This window comes from Chinchilla lanigera, unplaced genomic scaffold (genome assembly GCF_000276665.1).
Source record: "Chinchilla lanigera isolate Chin_1 unplaced genomic scaffold, ChiLan1.0 scaffold00060, whole genome shotgun sequence".
Classification (NCBI taxonomy): Eukaryota; Metazoa; Chordata; class Mammalia; order Rodentia; family Chinchillidae; genus Chinchilla; species Chinchilla lanigera.
In genome coordinates, this window is record NW_004955461.1 from 12,205,324 (window position 1) to 12,220,341 (window position 15,018).

A 15,018-nucleotide genomic window follows, 5' to 3' on the forward strand; every position below is an offset into this window, starting at 1 on the left:
TTTAACTCACCTCCACCACAGCCACTATGTAATAATTTGGGGATTACCACTCATTCTTTTGCACTTATTTAGAAAACATGAAGAGAAGATGTGGAAATGGTTATCATTCATTTAAACAAATGGCACATTTGAATCTAATAAGGACTCTACTTATACAAATATGTTTCACTTCTGCACAGAGGATAACCTGAGTTCTGAAATGCTTGTGTGCACTTAATTTAATAAAAAATGATAAAGCTATGACCTAGTAAGATACAGGACAAATCTAGCTAAGTTGATGTGATCTCTGTGAGCTGTAGTGATTAAAAAGGTGGGCTCACTAATTCCAAGTATTCTGTTTCTTTATTTTCCCCAATTTTTTTTCCTAGAAAATATCCTGAATGAGAGCCCAGGCAGCCAGACAAATTAAAGCCAAGTTTTTTGTCTTTTACACTATATGTTCAGCTGTTTTAAATCCTAAAAGAAAAGGGCTGTGATCTAGTTCCACCTCAGCTCTATCCCTCCCTGACATTCTCAGTCAGTTCCTCCCCGAACAGCAGAGGTGTATAAAAACCCGTCTCCAGTAGAGAATTCAGTTAACCTTAAACCTTTCTGGCAAGTTACCCTCTGCCTGCCTCCTCGAAGCCACTACTTGAAGTAGTTGAGTCCAGCCACTAAGAAAAACTTCTCTAGAAACAGTTCTGAGTCCAGTACAGCGATGTGCGCGGCACGGCCAATCAGGGTGTTGGCAGTATTAGGCAAGGCGTGAAACACATTGTGTCGGATTAAAGTGCAGTCCTTGGCAGCCACCAGGGGACCCAGAAGGTTGTTGATCATTTCTGCATAAACCGGTCCTAGAAGGAAAAAGGATGAAAAGCCAGTGTAGAAGTTAGCCATGGGATTTAGAGAAAAACACTGGATGTACGAAAGGATCCTACCCTGGGCAGAACATTATGGAACACTTTCTGGCCTCCCCCTAATATTTGTGAAATAAATAAAAAATAAACTTCAAGTTCTTGTTCTCAGGTGAAATTACAAAATTACAATATTCGACAGTGAGAAGGGGATCGCACATAGTGGCTTTGTAAGCCCAGGCATCAGAAGCCATGCCTGAAGCGGGGAGGGTTCCTCAGTGGGTGCTGTCCATTCAGTATGGGCATTGGGGAGGAGGAGGAACTAAGGAGGAGGACCTCAGAGAGTCAAGTTCCACTTCAGCAGGCCACAAGTGCTGGGATGCATCCCAAGGGAGATGGGAAGCAGACACTTCTATGTTATATATTTCACAAATCAAGCAGCATTTCATTGCTTCCTTGATAACGAGTGCCAGGGAGAAGGAGGAGGTAGCACATTTTTGTTGGTGATGACGATTTGTCTTATCTTTCTAACTAAAAGTCTAAATGGGCTCTGCCTCCAGTGGAATAATGTCTCCATTGCAGTTTTGCAGCAGACAATGAGGGCCCCAAAGCCATGCAGTGACAATGAGTAATTAACCAAGAACTAAGTTTGCGCAACTGAGTCTACAATAATTCACACCTGGCTGACTTGGATTCTGCCTTTTTGCAACATTGCTCATGGCAACTTTTGCATTATGTAAAGACAGCTTCCGGGATGATCCTGAGGGCTAGGATATTTTACTTTTGACTCACTGGGGAGACAGTAACCAGCAGTTGTAACAATCTGGGGCTCATTCCAAATAACAAGTTGTGTTTCATAAAGCCAGTGTGGCACCTGTAGTTTGCACAGTGAGAGGGAGAGCTGAATACACTAGCCCCAAGTCGGGCACTCTTCCATACCATGCCCCATCCTATGGGAGTCAGCCATAGCTTTCCTTTCACTCCCAGTTAGCAGCAGGGCAAATGATTTGGGGCTCTGCTTTCCAAGGCCAAGAGGGCAGTGGACTCCCTACAATTTCAGGAAAGATGGGTTTTCTTTTTCGTTACACCTCCCCAGTGTCTTAACAGATGGTTTGAAGTACAGCAAGGTGAAATGTAAATTGAAGTAATTAGGGATTTGTTTGTGAAACACCTCTGTCGTGGTCTTGTTAGCTGAGTTGAAAAAGTGTGGCATTAAAATAAATGTTACGATTCTTACCAAGTGTACATGACTGTGTTTGAACAGTGGTCTTTACAGTAGGTAATGCCATGCTGCAAGGTTGCTATGCCATAAAAATTTTATGCCTAAAGTATCATTTGGAGGGAAAATGGAGATCAGCCAAAATTCAGCATCAAAGGAATGGTTAAGTAAACAAGGCTTCAAGGGCTGGTTAAATGATTTGTACCCCTCTAACATGATGCATACAAATACAACATAAGATCAGTAATATCACGTGAATGTTGCCAACAGACAGAAATGCAAATATATTATTATTACATCAACACAATTGTTTGCTTAAATTTTTTATATGATAAAGGCCAGAGGTCATTTAGAAAAACATACAAAAGACAAGACACAGTTATTTCTCAACCAGATTATTTTTTCTGCAGAGATGTTACTAGGTCCATGAATTCTGAGAAAATGTTCAGTAATTTTGAAAATCATATATAGCCTGTCTTTAATTAACTTTTTAAAGAATAAAGCACCCTTTTTGTCTTGATTAACTTCAAGGATAGGAATGAATTATCTATATGGAAATGTAGTGTATAAGTTGGAAGGTGATACAAAGAACAGATGCCACTGGGAGGCATTTTATTTCAGAATTTTTGGGAAATAGAAATATGTGTGCTTAAAAAAACAAAAGCAAAAATCAGTAGGAATTAAACTGCACATCAAATCTTCCTAAATATATAAACACATTCATCTTATATCTGTGATAAGAACGTAGGCAAGAGTCAAGCATAGTGGCATAGTCTTGGAATCCCCCAGAACAGTTTTATGAAGACAATATGGTGTCTCTAGTTTGAAGAGTGAGAGAGACAGCTCTTTGTTGAGTACACTAGCCTCACACCAGGCACTCCTCACACTTCCCTCCATCCTGTGTGAAAAATCTTCCACAGTAACGCAGGAAGATCTCAAGTCCATGTGACCCGGGAAACTTAGAGAACTAGTGAGACCCTGTCTCTGAAAGATCATGGGAGTTGGAGGTAGAGTTCAGTACAAAAGTCCTGTGTTCAATGGTTCAATACCTAGTATGCGGGACAGGGCAAAGAAAGAAAGTAGGCATAGAGGATTGGGATGTATCCCAGTGGTAAAGAGCCTACCTACTATGTACAGGCTATGAGTTTACTCTCCAAGATGAGAGAGAGAGAGAGACAGTGACAGAGACAGACAGACAAGGCAAACAAGCAAGAAGTTCAGAGATGCATGAGCAATGACTATGTTTGATAACATCTGCCTTCAAAAGTGGGACATTCAATTCACTGAACCTTTGTTTAGTGCCACAGATGTTACAGTATGATGCTGTTCAAGGGGCAATTAGGAAAAAGCAAAAATGGATAAAAATTTATGTAAGAAAGAGTATCAGCACTTGAAATTTCATGTGGAAAAATTATTAGCAAATATTATTAATAGTTAATCTCAGGAATACCATATTTACTTATTTATGTATTTATTTATTTTTGGTCTTCTTTACATTTTTGGTTTCTTACACCAGAGGTACAATGTGATAAGGAATACTCTCATTCTGAAAGACACGTGTGTGAATGTCACATCATTTCTGTGGTAGGAGATACCAAGTGTGTAAATAAGGAGCAATGTGTATGAAAGGTATTGTGAAATAGGAAGAAATTGTTCAGAAGAAAGGGTAACTAGGGAAGGAGGAGTGGGGAAGTGAAGGAAGGGGGAAAAAAAGAGCCCATACTCTTAAATGAAATAAATCAGAAAAAAGGTTTAAATATAACATTGTTTCTCTAGTGGGAGAAACTGCAAAGGTAAACAAGGACCAAAATGTATAACAGATACTAGGAAATAGGAAGGAAATATTCAAATGGGAAGAGGAACAAAGGATGGGGGAAGGGGAAAGGAAAGAAGGGAAAAGAAATAAAGAAAAGAAGTGAAAACAAACCTTTGTAAATAAGGAGGGGAAGGGGGGTTGATGGGATGAAAGGGGCCCAGGGAAAAAAGAATCAAGAAATATCATGCACAGGCACAAACTCCCTTTAATGAATGTGAGCATTATGTATATCTAAAATGGACCAATAAAATTAATTTCCAAACACACAGTACAAATATTGCCATGTAATTTATTTTAGGATCAGTTATGCAAAACTCTTCAAGAGCACTAACGTTTTGATATTTTTGCTTGATTAAGGCATAACTAAGAATCTATTTCAGTGAAATACTGTAGATTGATTAAAAAAAACCTATGAATAAAGGCTTTTACCACATATTCTTCCAAATTTTTAAAAAATCTTCTGAAAGTAACAGATATGTCTAATAATTGGGGCATTGTTTATTAACATGATACATCTATAAATGAAGCATAATTCTAGAAAATAATTATGTCTGGTATTTTAATATTGGAAAATGGATATGGCAGCATGATAAACTGAATCATATACAAAATTATGACTTCCAACATGACATACAAAAATGCTAGAAGGCAGCATGAAAGTTGAATAGTGTTAGAGATAGAATATGATGTGACCATACTAACTGAAATAAAGTTGACTTTTCACATATTCTACAAATGAGTGCTTTTCACTAAAAGTGTATCATTTTGTAATGTGTCTCAGTTTACTTTTCAGTACATATATGTGACAGTAAAAATACAATCCTATTATATATGTGTGTGTATGTATATATATTTAAATTCTCTATATATTCTTTTATTATATATATATGTATATTCTTTTAAAATTTTTATATGTTAAAATTCCTGTTGGCTATCCTAGATCCCCACAGAAATTTAGAATATCCTATGTATAAATTATTACCAAACTTTTGGACCTTTGACAAGTTTTTCTTAACTATCTTAAAATACAACAAAAGTATAATTTTCTAAAAACAAAATCAAGATGGCTGACATAGAAATAAGCTAATTTATCAAAAGGAAACCAGGAATGCCAGCCCTTCGCCCCATTCTAGAGGCCTGGAAAATTCCTATCTAAAAGGCAGCTCCATCACGTCCAAGCATCCTGCTTGACTGAGGCCCAGGCCCTCTTCCACCTTGGTGCTGCTCCCCGCGCCCCCGTGACCCTTCCCCCATGGGGCTGTCTCTGCTATTGCTCCCGCAATGCCTCAGCTGGGCAGTGAGTCCTTGAGGGCAAATTCTGTCCATCTTCAGCTTAGATGGCTGGCTCACGAAAGGAGCTGAAGGATGATTCCATGGTCCGAAGAATCAGTGACTGTTTATTACAAAAATGTATGATGAGGACAATAACTCCAGGGGCACTGAACACACATATGCTATGTTTGCCTTGCCACTCAGTTCTACGATAAATGCTCACTGTGTAACCCAAAGCCAGCTTTTCCTGGTCAGTAGCATCCACGTCATGGATTTATTTTGGCTTTGGAAATCAGGAGACATTTTAAGGTATGAAATGCAGCTTACCTGTGTGCCTGTCTTTGAGGGCAGTTTTGCACATTTCAATCCTGGCTGAGTGGAATGGGACATAGCGGTCTTGCGGAGAAGCAACCAGCACGACATTCTTAAAATACTGCAGCCCTGGAACAAGAGGCCAGGTGAGTGCTTCTCATCCAGGAAGTATCACCTTGAACACCCTCTGGTTTGCTTTGCACATGCCACAGACTTGCCCTAGACAGGGCTAAGTGAGGCAGTGCCAGATGCTGATGTGTCAGTGTGGAGGGGCCTTGGTCCTTGGGGTTAAGGATGCGCAGCCCATACAGAGGCTAGCAGGTGCTTGTGAGAAGGAGAGCACAGAGGCTCTATTCTATAGCCCTGGCACTAGAGAGGGGAAAGAAGTCTTGCTTCTCATCACTCTGGGAAGATAAGGAGACACAGCAAGCTAGTGAGAGAAAGAAGTATAAGGTATGATTGACCACTACAGTGAATGCTTAAATTTTTCAAAGAAAAAGATTATAGTAAAAGATGCACTGCTCTTAATCCACATCAAAATACTCCTGCTCCTTTCAAACACGTTTATCCTATAGTTCTTGTCACATCCTGAGGCCTCTTTCCTATCTTTAGTTACGCTGTTGTGGCTGCCTCATTGTCCCAAACTGATGCAAAATGTTTCTCTTTTGTGGTCATTTTGACTGTGCTGATGAGTCAGAAGTGGCAGGGTGCAGGTCCAGTGAAGACAGTTGATGAGGACACACAGTAATGCTTTTATCAGCCTATCTTTCCATGGGATAGAACTTGGTAGCAGCATTTGCTATGTTTTTTAATCACTCCTCATAAAGACACAGCAAAGGACTTCCAGAACTGCTTCTGGAAATGTCAAGAGTGATAGAATAAGTGTGTTCAAAGGGAGAGTATTTTAAGGGGCATTAATGGCAATGTGCTTTATTGTAATAATTGTTTTCTACTTAAATGCTCACCATATATTTTTATCACCCTTTTGGAGAGGAAAGAAGGGGGGAGGGGAGGAAAGGGGACACTTTGTGAGAAGAAGGAGGGCAGAAGAGAGAACAAAATAACCATATTATGGGCCAAGAGTACTCAGATATGTATGACACAGAGGGATTTTCCAAGCTGAACACCTGCAACATTGTTCTGGAGGCCTGAGAGCCCATGACGAGCTCTGGACCTGGGTGCGTGTGACCACCCAGCTCCGGCCTCAAGACAGAGCCCCCAGATACTGCTGGGCAGAAGCAGGATTGACAGCATTCACTTAGGTGACCCTTTGCTGTGGTGAGCCCCCACCTACATCAAAGGTCACATTTTAAGATCACACACTAGAAGACAGCTTGCACCAATGGCTGGCTGATAAGGGGCTAGGTAGGATATAGCTGACCCCTCATGCCATTTCAGGATAGCCCTGTAGGGCTGCCTCATCTCCTAACTCCATGCTGCATAAACTAAGGCCTCTGGGATGATCACACTGCGGTCCACATTCCTCTCTGTGCAATCCTGCCCTACCTTCTCCCACACCAAGAGGCAACTCTGAGCCTTCAACCTAACACACAGAGGCCCACAGCAGGAGAGGGACTGCCCAGTGTCATATGGCAGCCTGTAGTTTTGCCATGTTCACTCATTGCTGAAAGTGCTAACTTGTTAGAAGTGTTTACAGAATCATGGAGGGCTATGAGCCAGTGGACTAACTCTGGACCAGGCTGGCTTGCTTAGCAGGACTGAGCAGGCCATTAAATTGGTAGTTCTAATCCTGTACTGGGCATAGAGATCACTGGGTCATGATGGGCACTGGGCTCTGTGATCATACCCCTGGTGCAGGTGGGGTCTTCTGTCTGCATTCCTCATTGCAGAATGATGGGCAAGGTTAGGCCTGTGTAAGAAGGATCCGACCCCACCACACAGTCAACCTACAGGGCTGTGTCATCCAGCCTTTGTGTAGGTCAATCTGTACCTGGTGAGGATGGCACACAGATCCTGGCCCTATGTGACTAGAGCACTAAAAGACTATTGGGAAGTAGAAACTGCAGTTTCTGTGGGTCAGAGTGACCCTTCACACATCCTGGCTTTCATCTCTCATGTGCTATGTGGGCCAAGAGATGCTGAATTCCTGGAGGCTGCTGGAATCTTAATAGACTGAGGAGACTGCTTGCCAGGCTTCCCTTACCTCACATGAGTGGATCAACATAGGACTAAAGATAATTTGTGCTTTAGGAGTTGAGTCTGGAGCTCAAAATCGCAAGCACAGCTGCAGGTGGAACCACTCACCTGTTTTTTGGCTTAGTTGGTAGAGGAAACACTTGCGCAAATCAGCATTATCCCTGAAGGTCAGCTGCAAAAGGGACCCAGATTTCTTTAATTTCTGCATGAGCCACAGGCCTAGGGGGGCAAAACAAAACACAACTGAGAAAATGTGCATCAACACAAAAACAAAAGAGGGACGTGTTTAGTTAATAAGAAGAGTGAATTTGATGCAAATAGCTGGGAAGGTAGGGGTTTGTATCTTCTCATATTTGTGGCCATTAAATCATCCTGCAAAATGAGGGAAATGGGCTTTCGGAATCCCAAAACCATAAGTATCCTTTGATTCATTCAATCTCCTGAAAGAAAGCCAGAAGAAAGTCCCTGATGTGCAAATATATAAAACGTTCCTTACAGGTCCATTTAGGATACTAGGGAACTAAAGTAAACATTCCCAAGCCAACCCATTCAGCTCTGCTTATGCAGACACTAACTTGATGACAGTGAGGACTGCCACAATATCAAACAAGTGAATTTGATAAAACATGAGGCAGTAAATAAAATTCAGCATATATATATATATATATATATATATATGCTGAATTTATAGGGCAGTCATATATATATATATATATATGACTGCCCTATAAATATGTGTAGAAATATAAGTGGAATGGGTTCTCTAAGTGGAGAAAGCACTGGTAACACCTCCTGTTCTAACTTTTTGTAATGTTTCATGATTATTATTGTGGGGAAAAGTAATTTAATTCACATGTTTCTGTCCAAAGCTGTCTTCATGAGTTTGTGAGAAAAGTCAGAATAATGGAGGAAAAAACTTGTATTTGTTAAGTATCATACCACCAACACACTTATATTCACAACATCCTTAGAAAAACTTCCATGCAAAAATGCACCTGCCCCACATCTCTAGGAACCCATATAAGTGTACAAACCATCCAGGCAAGCAGGGCCAGTGACTGAAAGATGGGCAGAGAGGATAGCTCGTTAGAGCTGTCTGTCCTATTACTTGATGGATTTGGATTAGGAACATATTTTAACATACCATTTACTGTTCTGTAAGACCCAATGAACTATATCAGCTTCCAAACCCCAAGTCGTGCCACTTCCTCAGTTTAAGCCACATTGGAAACATCATGTGGAAGGCTAACACATTGTCATATCTTGCAAGATCTCTCATCTGGCTCTAGCTGTGTCCTTCATCCACCATCTTCTGCTCCTGCTGAGCATGTTGCATTTCTGTTGCAAAGAGTTGCCTGCAGTGTGCTGATTATACTATGCTCCAGTTTTACTCCATATATCTCTACTTCTGCATAGGAAACTCTTCCTGCTATGTACTTACTTTTTCCGAAATACGTTGAACTTTGGTTCCTTATTATTATGATCCCTCTTCCTTAGAGCACGGATGAAATTGTGGTAGCCTCAAAGCTGAAGCAAAGCAAGCATCATCGTATTCACCTGTACTTGACTATCTATACACTATGGTTAACTTCTTTGTTGATTCCTTCTGTTTAATAAGAACTCAATGATATGTATACCCACACAGGCACACACACACAAAACACAGATTCAGCCATCTGTAAGTGCGGTTTATGCATCTTCAGATTGAACCAGTGGGATCAGACTATGTTATGGAAAGCTGTATCTGTAATGAACATGGTTAGACTATTTTTTCTTGTCATAGTTCCCCCTTAACAATAGAGTAAAACAATTATTTGTATAGTATCCACGTTGTCATAGGGATTATAAGTACTTCAGAGATGACTCGGAGTATGCAGAAGGATGTGTATAGGTTGTATGAAAATATTACACTATTTTACCCAAGGAACTTGAGCATCCATGCCTGTTGGTATCTGTGGAGGGTCCCAGACCTAACATTTGACAGATTCTGAGGGATGAGTATATGCACACCCATATCATATGCATGTTTATGCATATGTATACAAATATATGTACATGTCTCATAAATGTACACTATATAAAACATACAAAGTATATCCACAAAATATTGTATTGAAAGTGCTTTTAAACTGTATTATATTAAAAGACACTGCTATTAATCTCCCTCAGAATACCTCTCCTTGTTTCAAACAAAATTAACCCATCCTGGGCTGGGGATTTAGCTCAGCGGCCCAGCGCCTGCCTGGCAAGCACAAGGTCGTGAGTTCAATTCCTGGTACAGGAAGCAAAACAAAAACAAACAAACAAAAAATTAACCCATCCTTCTTGATACTTTCTGAAGCAGTTCTGGAAGTCTTTTTTCAGAAGTGGTCTCATGGTTGCCTCTGTGTTCTGAATAGATTCAAAATATTCATGATGATTTATGTGAAGATGTTATGTTCTCATCCACGTTGTGCACTCTATTTTGTGATCACATCTCATACACTCACACATGATCTTTATTTTACAACAAGTTAACTAAGTAGAATCTATCCTACTTAAATGGCCTTGGAACTTTCCTAAAGGTTAGTTAGCTTCTTCTAGTCAGAACCTCAAGCATATCAATTTTTTTCTTCATGAAAGTTTTAAGGTAGATATAATGGTGGAAAATATCTGCTTAACCTCCTTCAACTCCCAAATGGAAGAGCCCTATTTCTCAGCTCAGATCTCTCTCCACCACCCCATGCTTGCAAGAGGCTCCAAAGTCACAGATTTCCATGGAGAAGAACTTCTGCCCCCAGTTTCCAGTCTTGAATCCCACGTTAAGCTTGAGGCATGATGGGTTGGAGGAATCTCACCTGTACTAACGAGGGTGCTGTTGCTGTACAGTGTGCCCAAGTGAGGCCCGGACAGTGATAGGAACGTGTGGAGCTTGTTGAGGTAATACCGGAACCGGGGCCTTGTGAGGACTGACCGGATGATAATGTTGCCCAGAGAGTGGCCGATGAAGCTATATGAGACAGAGAGAGTGTGCATGAGTGTGACAGCAAAGGCTGGCTGCAGGAACCCATTGGGTTCAGGGAGCTGACAAAGAGAACAAATGCTACCAGTTCCTCCTCCTCTGCTCTCCAAAATCTGGCCACATTCAGAAAGTGGGGCCCTTGTGAATGAATGCCAACTGTGCTGGTGTGGCCGATCAGAAGCATGGGTATCTGCCCGGCTCTGTATTATCAGAGCAGCCTCCCCGCTGGACTGGTCCCCACGCCTGCCTCCTCTCCGTCTGCATGACTGTCAGGAGACTCCTTTTCAAAACACATATCTGAGTACTGACCGCACCTGGCCGTTTACAAGATAACATCTCAGCTTCTTAGCCTGGTCTACAAGGCCATTCATAACCCGACCGAGGACTCTCTCTTCAGCTATGTTCATTGTCTCATTAACCTACACAATTATTGAGCTGCCTGTTCTCTGTTCAGTATCTATATCATTGAGTTGTTATTAAACACATTAACTGTGTTTGAAACCCCTGCTATGTGGTCTGCCGAAGCCAAACTGGTACTCACAGAAACATGGACTCAATACATTCTTGCTTTCCAACTAAACTACTTGTTATTGAAACCGTATTAAATGAGATGTATAACTTGGCACCCTTTCTCATGATGAGAATAAAACTAGCAAAGAAAAGAAATGTGTTAGTTTATGAAATTGCAAGGCCTACCTTTTGTCCTTTCATTGTTACCAAACCTTTATAGGTGCATTATTTGGTACATTTTAAAATCTTCAGCAGTAAAATAAAAAAGTGATAGGCTATTTCTGAAGACTAAATATGATAATGCATATTGAGGGCTTAACCTTATAGCTATATGCTCAATAGTGTAAGCTATGTCCTACGACCTTAGTTATTAAAACAGGTAGACCAGAGTTTTCATCACAGAGTGAGGATGTACTTAGCACTGGTTAAAGCTCTCTCATTGGACATATCTCCTTAGTGCTAATTCTATTAATAGATAATACAGGCTCAGAGATAAAGAGAACTTCCAAAAAGTTACACACAAGGTACATGATACCTACAGTCAAGATTCAAATTTATATCAGAACAGAAATTTAAACCTAGTGATTTTTGTTTTAGTTACAATACTCTTTTTGTGGAGTAACAAAATATTTATTCTCTACACTCATATTGTGACAGATGTGTGAGTCAACCATCCCTGGTACTCGCTGCTGCCTAAGAGTAATAAATCACATCAAAAGTCACAAGATAAGTTATCCCAGTGTCTAACAGAAGGCATTATTCTAAAGTTGCGTACAACAAACACTCAAAAAATGTCACTCCTCTCCCCTCAGCATTAACTACCTGTGGTTTCCTTTTACCTAATTCGCGATATGGAGAGGTTGTACAACTGAATGTGTTGAATGATTTCATCTAATAACCGATCCGTCATGGTATCAAAATCAGCAAATGTGTCCATCTGGAAGAAGAGAGAGGAAAGGGTGTTGGGAGAGACTCTACCCGAGGCACACTTTGTGCACAAACTATCAGATTCTGTTGACCATCGTGGAGCATTCTGGTAGTGGGTCTAAGCCTAACTTTGGCATTATAGGCTGAGATTTGACCTCAGAGCAAAAGGTCCATAGACTGGTGCTCTAATAAAGAAATATGGTGCAGTTGAGAAGCTTTGAGCTGGGAGGGTGAGGTAGAAGAGCTGGTGTAGAGTCCAATGCATATGGTGCCTGCAATCACTTCTCATGCACAGTGTCTCATCAATGTCCATTGGTTCTGCTGTACTCACTTCACAGAGAAGGAAATAGGCTCTGATATGGGAGTCCACTTACTCATTTCACATGTGCTGGGGTTTACACCACACAAGCTTGATTCCAAAGCCCCTGCCTTTAGCCTGCTCAGCCTTTGGGCTATGCTACAAGGTTATGTCCAAAGGGCAGGGATCATCTTTGGCAAAGATAGTAAAAGCCATCATGACGTAGGAAGGATGGTCAAAAGACACAGCAGCATTAAAGGAAGAAGAGAAATACTGTACAAGACTTGATTACTTGGAAAATAGCCATGAGTCAGACAAACTAAGCAACTTTAAAGGCTAACATTTGAAAATATGGGTGGAAGCACAAATAAGTAGATTTAGGATCAATATTTATAAATAAAACTTCTCCCAGACTTGGAGCCCAGTAACAATGTTCTGTACTGCCTGTACCTATGCTGAGCATTAAGAAATATGAACAAGAGATCCTATGAATATTCATCAGACTGTCATAAAAAGAGCACATTTAGAAAAAGTGGTAGAAAGGAGAAGGCTTTTAGGTTCCTGTTGCCTGCCATTCAGTAACAAGGAGAGGGCAGGAGGAACACAAACACCAATAGGTCACATAGACTCCACGGATGAAAAGGATCCCTATTTGCAGCTTCTTTCTCCATGGGATTTTGAATTGAATCTGTGGCTCCCCCAGTCTGAACCAAAATCTTATCTCTTAAACAGGATGACTGCAACTTACTCTTGAATTGATTAAAACAAACATAACCTTCCTAAGACAGACGGTGCTGTAGCCATTATCCTCTGCCTTTCAGGGCCCATTTCCTCATCGGTCAATTATTAATTGAATGCATTATTTGAATAATGGTTGTAATTATGAAGCCCGAGTTGGCTATGGTGGGAAAAAAATGAGGAATTCCCAAGCAAGTGTTTAAAAGGAATATTACAAATGGACCTGCTTATGAGATTTTCAACACAACACAGAACAAATATAGTCAATGCTGAGTGGCCAACCCTTGTAGTTAATGGCCTTGTAACAGAAATCCAGGCCTAAAGTTTCTTTGGAATTCAAGCTGGGCCTAGTTGTCAGGAGACAACAACTAGAATGGTTGGATGGGCCCAGGGGAAGACTATTAACTGGCCAAGACCCTCTAACTAACTGTACTCATTTTCCTTGAAAAAGATCCTCACTTGGAGAAATCAAGTCAGCAAATATTAGTCATTCAATTCCCTGCTCTTTCCTGTGAAGTCTCTGGGAAACCTCTCTTAGGACTGGGTCCCTCTTGCTTCATCTCCAGGTCAGACTGACAATGGAACCCTACTTAAATTCCAGAGTCTCCCCACTCTTTCTTCTGTAAAGTGATGGGGGCATCAACAGGTAATAGAACAGTTTTGAATATGAAATGGAGAGACAGGAATAGAGTGTCCTGCACAGAGTAGGTGCTGATATAAAGATTCTCTTTACTATTTTGATATTACACTTTTCTGCACCCTGCTGGAGCTGCTGTAGGCCTTCAGTTGTGGGAAGTGTCAAAGAGCAGGCAACGCAAATGAACACTAACAGTTCAAATGGAGACATTACCTTCCAGGGTCCATGACTCTCTGTACAACTGCTGTTTCCAATTGTCAATGGGTTCCTTTGTTTATAAACAGTTCTATTCCTTCAAATGATACTCAGGATTCATCTGTCTCAGTTTCATGAGGGTGAAAATCTACAGCAACACGCCTAAGTCACTAAAGTCCTACTGACCTTGACACCTGAGTAGCACCCCAGGCTCTATCTACCTTTGAATGGTAAAGGTTCCCACGGTTACCCCTGACTACAAAGCAGTCATCTTTCTATTTCTTTGGTTATATAGATCCAAGTGGCAATGCCCTGCCCTCAGCATGGATCCACAGATCCCCAAATGATGGATGTGTCAAAGATCACTTCTACCCTAATTCTCTGTCAGTTTAAAAGGCTTCAGCCAGATGGTTCATTTGTTCTCATTTCTTACTTTTTCCTCACCCTGTGAAAGGAAAACAATATGTTTGTTCTCTAAATTTTCCAAGTGCCTTGTCAGCATTGTTCTGCAAGATCCCCTCCAGTCTCCACAAATCATCATGTTGCTCTCAGGGCTTTCTCAGAGCTCGCTTCCTGTTTTCATTCAAGCCTGAGGATTTTTTGGCTTTGTCATACCTGATTCTTTTCAGACATTAGGAAGTCCAGTTTCCCTCCAGGAAGCCCCAGTTCTATGAAAGTCTTTACCAGCCGAAGGTCCGCACTATTTCCTGAAAATGACAGATACCCCCACCCCAGCCCCGCGGTTAATCAAGGTAAAGTAGCAAGAGGGATTTCTATCTTCTCTCTCTCTTCCCCTATTTCCACTGACTTTTCTCCCATTAGTTTTTAAGCAGATGATAAAAACAGAAGAAACAACTCCAGCCCTGCTTGCCTTGTCTCCCAGGCAGACATACACAGAGGTAAGCCCTGTCCAGTATTCTTGACTTAATGAAACTGTGCTCTGTCCTGCTAACACGTGATTCAGAAACACTCTGTTTGCAGCATAAGTTGGACCACACTACCTATCCTCTTTCCTCAGCATGTTCTACTTTCCCAGAACTTTTTTTTTTTTTTTTTTTTTTTTTTTTTTCCAGTAGTTGAACTCAAGACTTTGCACTTGCCAA

The 15,018-nt window shown here is 41.0% G+C and overlaps 1 protein-coding gene across 3 annotated transcripts in view; it reads right to left on the reverse strand.

The window, feature by feature from the left end:
* Positions 1–200: 200 nt before the first annotated feature.
* Positions 201–15,018, reverse strand: part of Fam135b (family with sequence similarity 135, member B) — a 298,271-nt gene continuing 283,453 nt past the window's right edge. For all 3 annotated transcript variants that reach the window (XM_005398048.2, XM_005398047.2, XM_005398046.2), the window contains exons 15-20: positions 14,531–14,622; positions 11,960–12,057; positions 10,447–10,598; positions 7,718–7,828; positions 5,468–5,581; positions 201–833 (exon numbers count right to left, since the gene is read on the reverse strand). In XM_005398048.2, the coding sequence (XP_005398105.1) occupies positions 628–833; positions 5,468–5,581; positions 7,718–7,828; positions 10,447–10,598; positions 11,960–12,057; positions 14,531–14,622 (773 nt within the window). In that variant the 3' untranslated portion in view covers positions 201–627. The remainder of the gene's footprint in view (positions 834–5,467; positions 5,582–7,717; positions 7,829–10,446; positions 10,599–11,959; positions 12,058–14,530; positions 14,623–15,018) is intronic.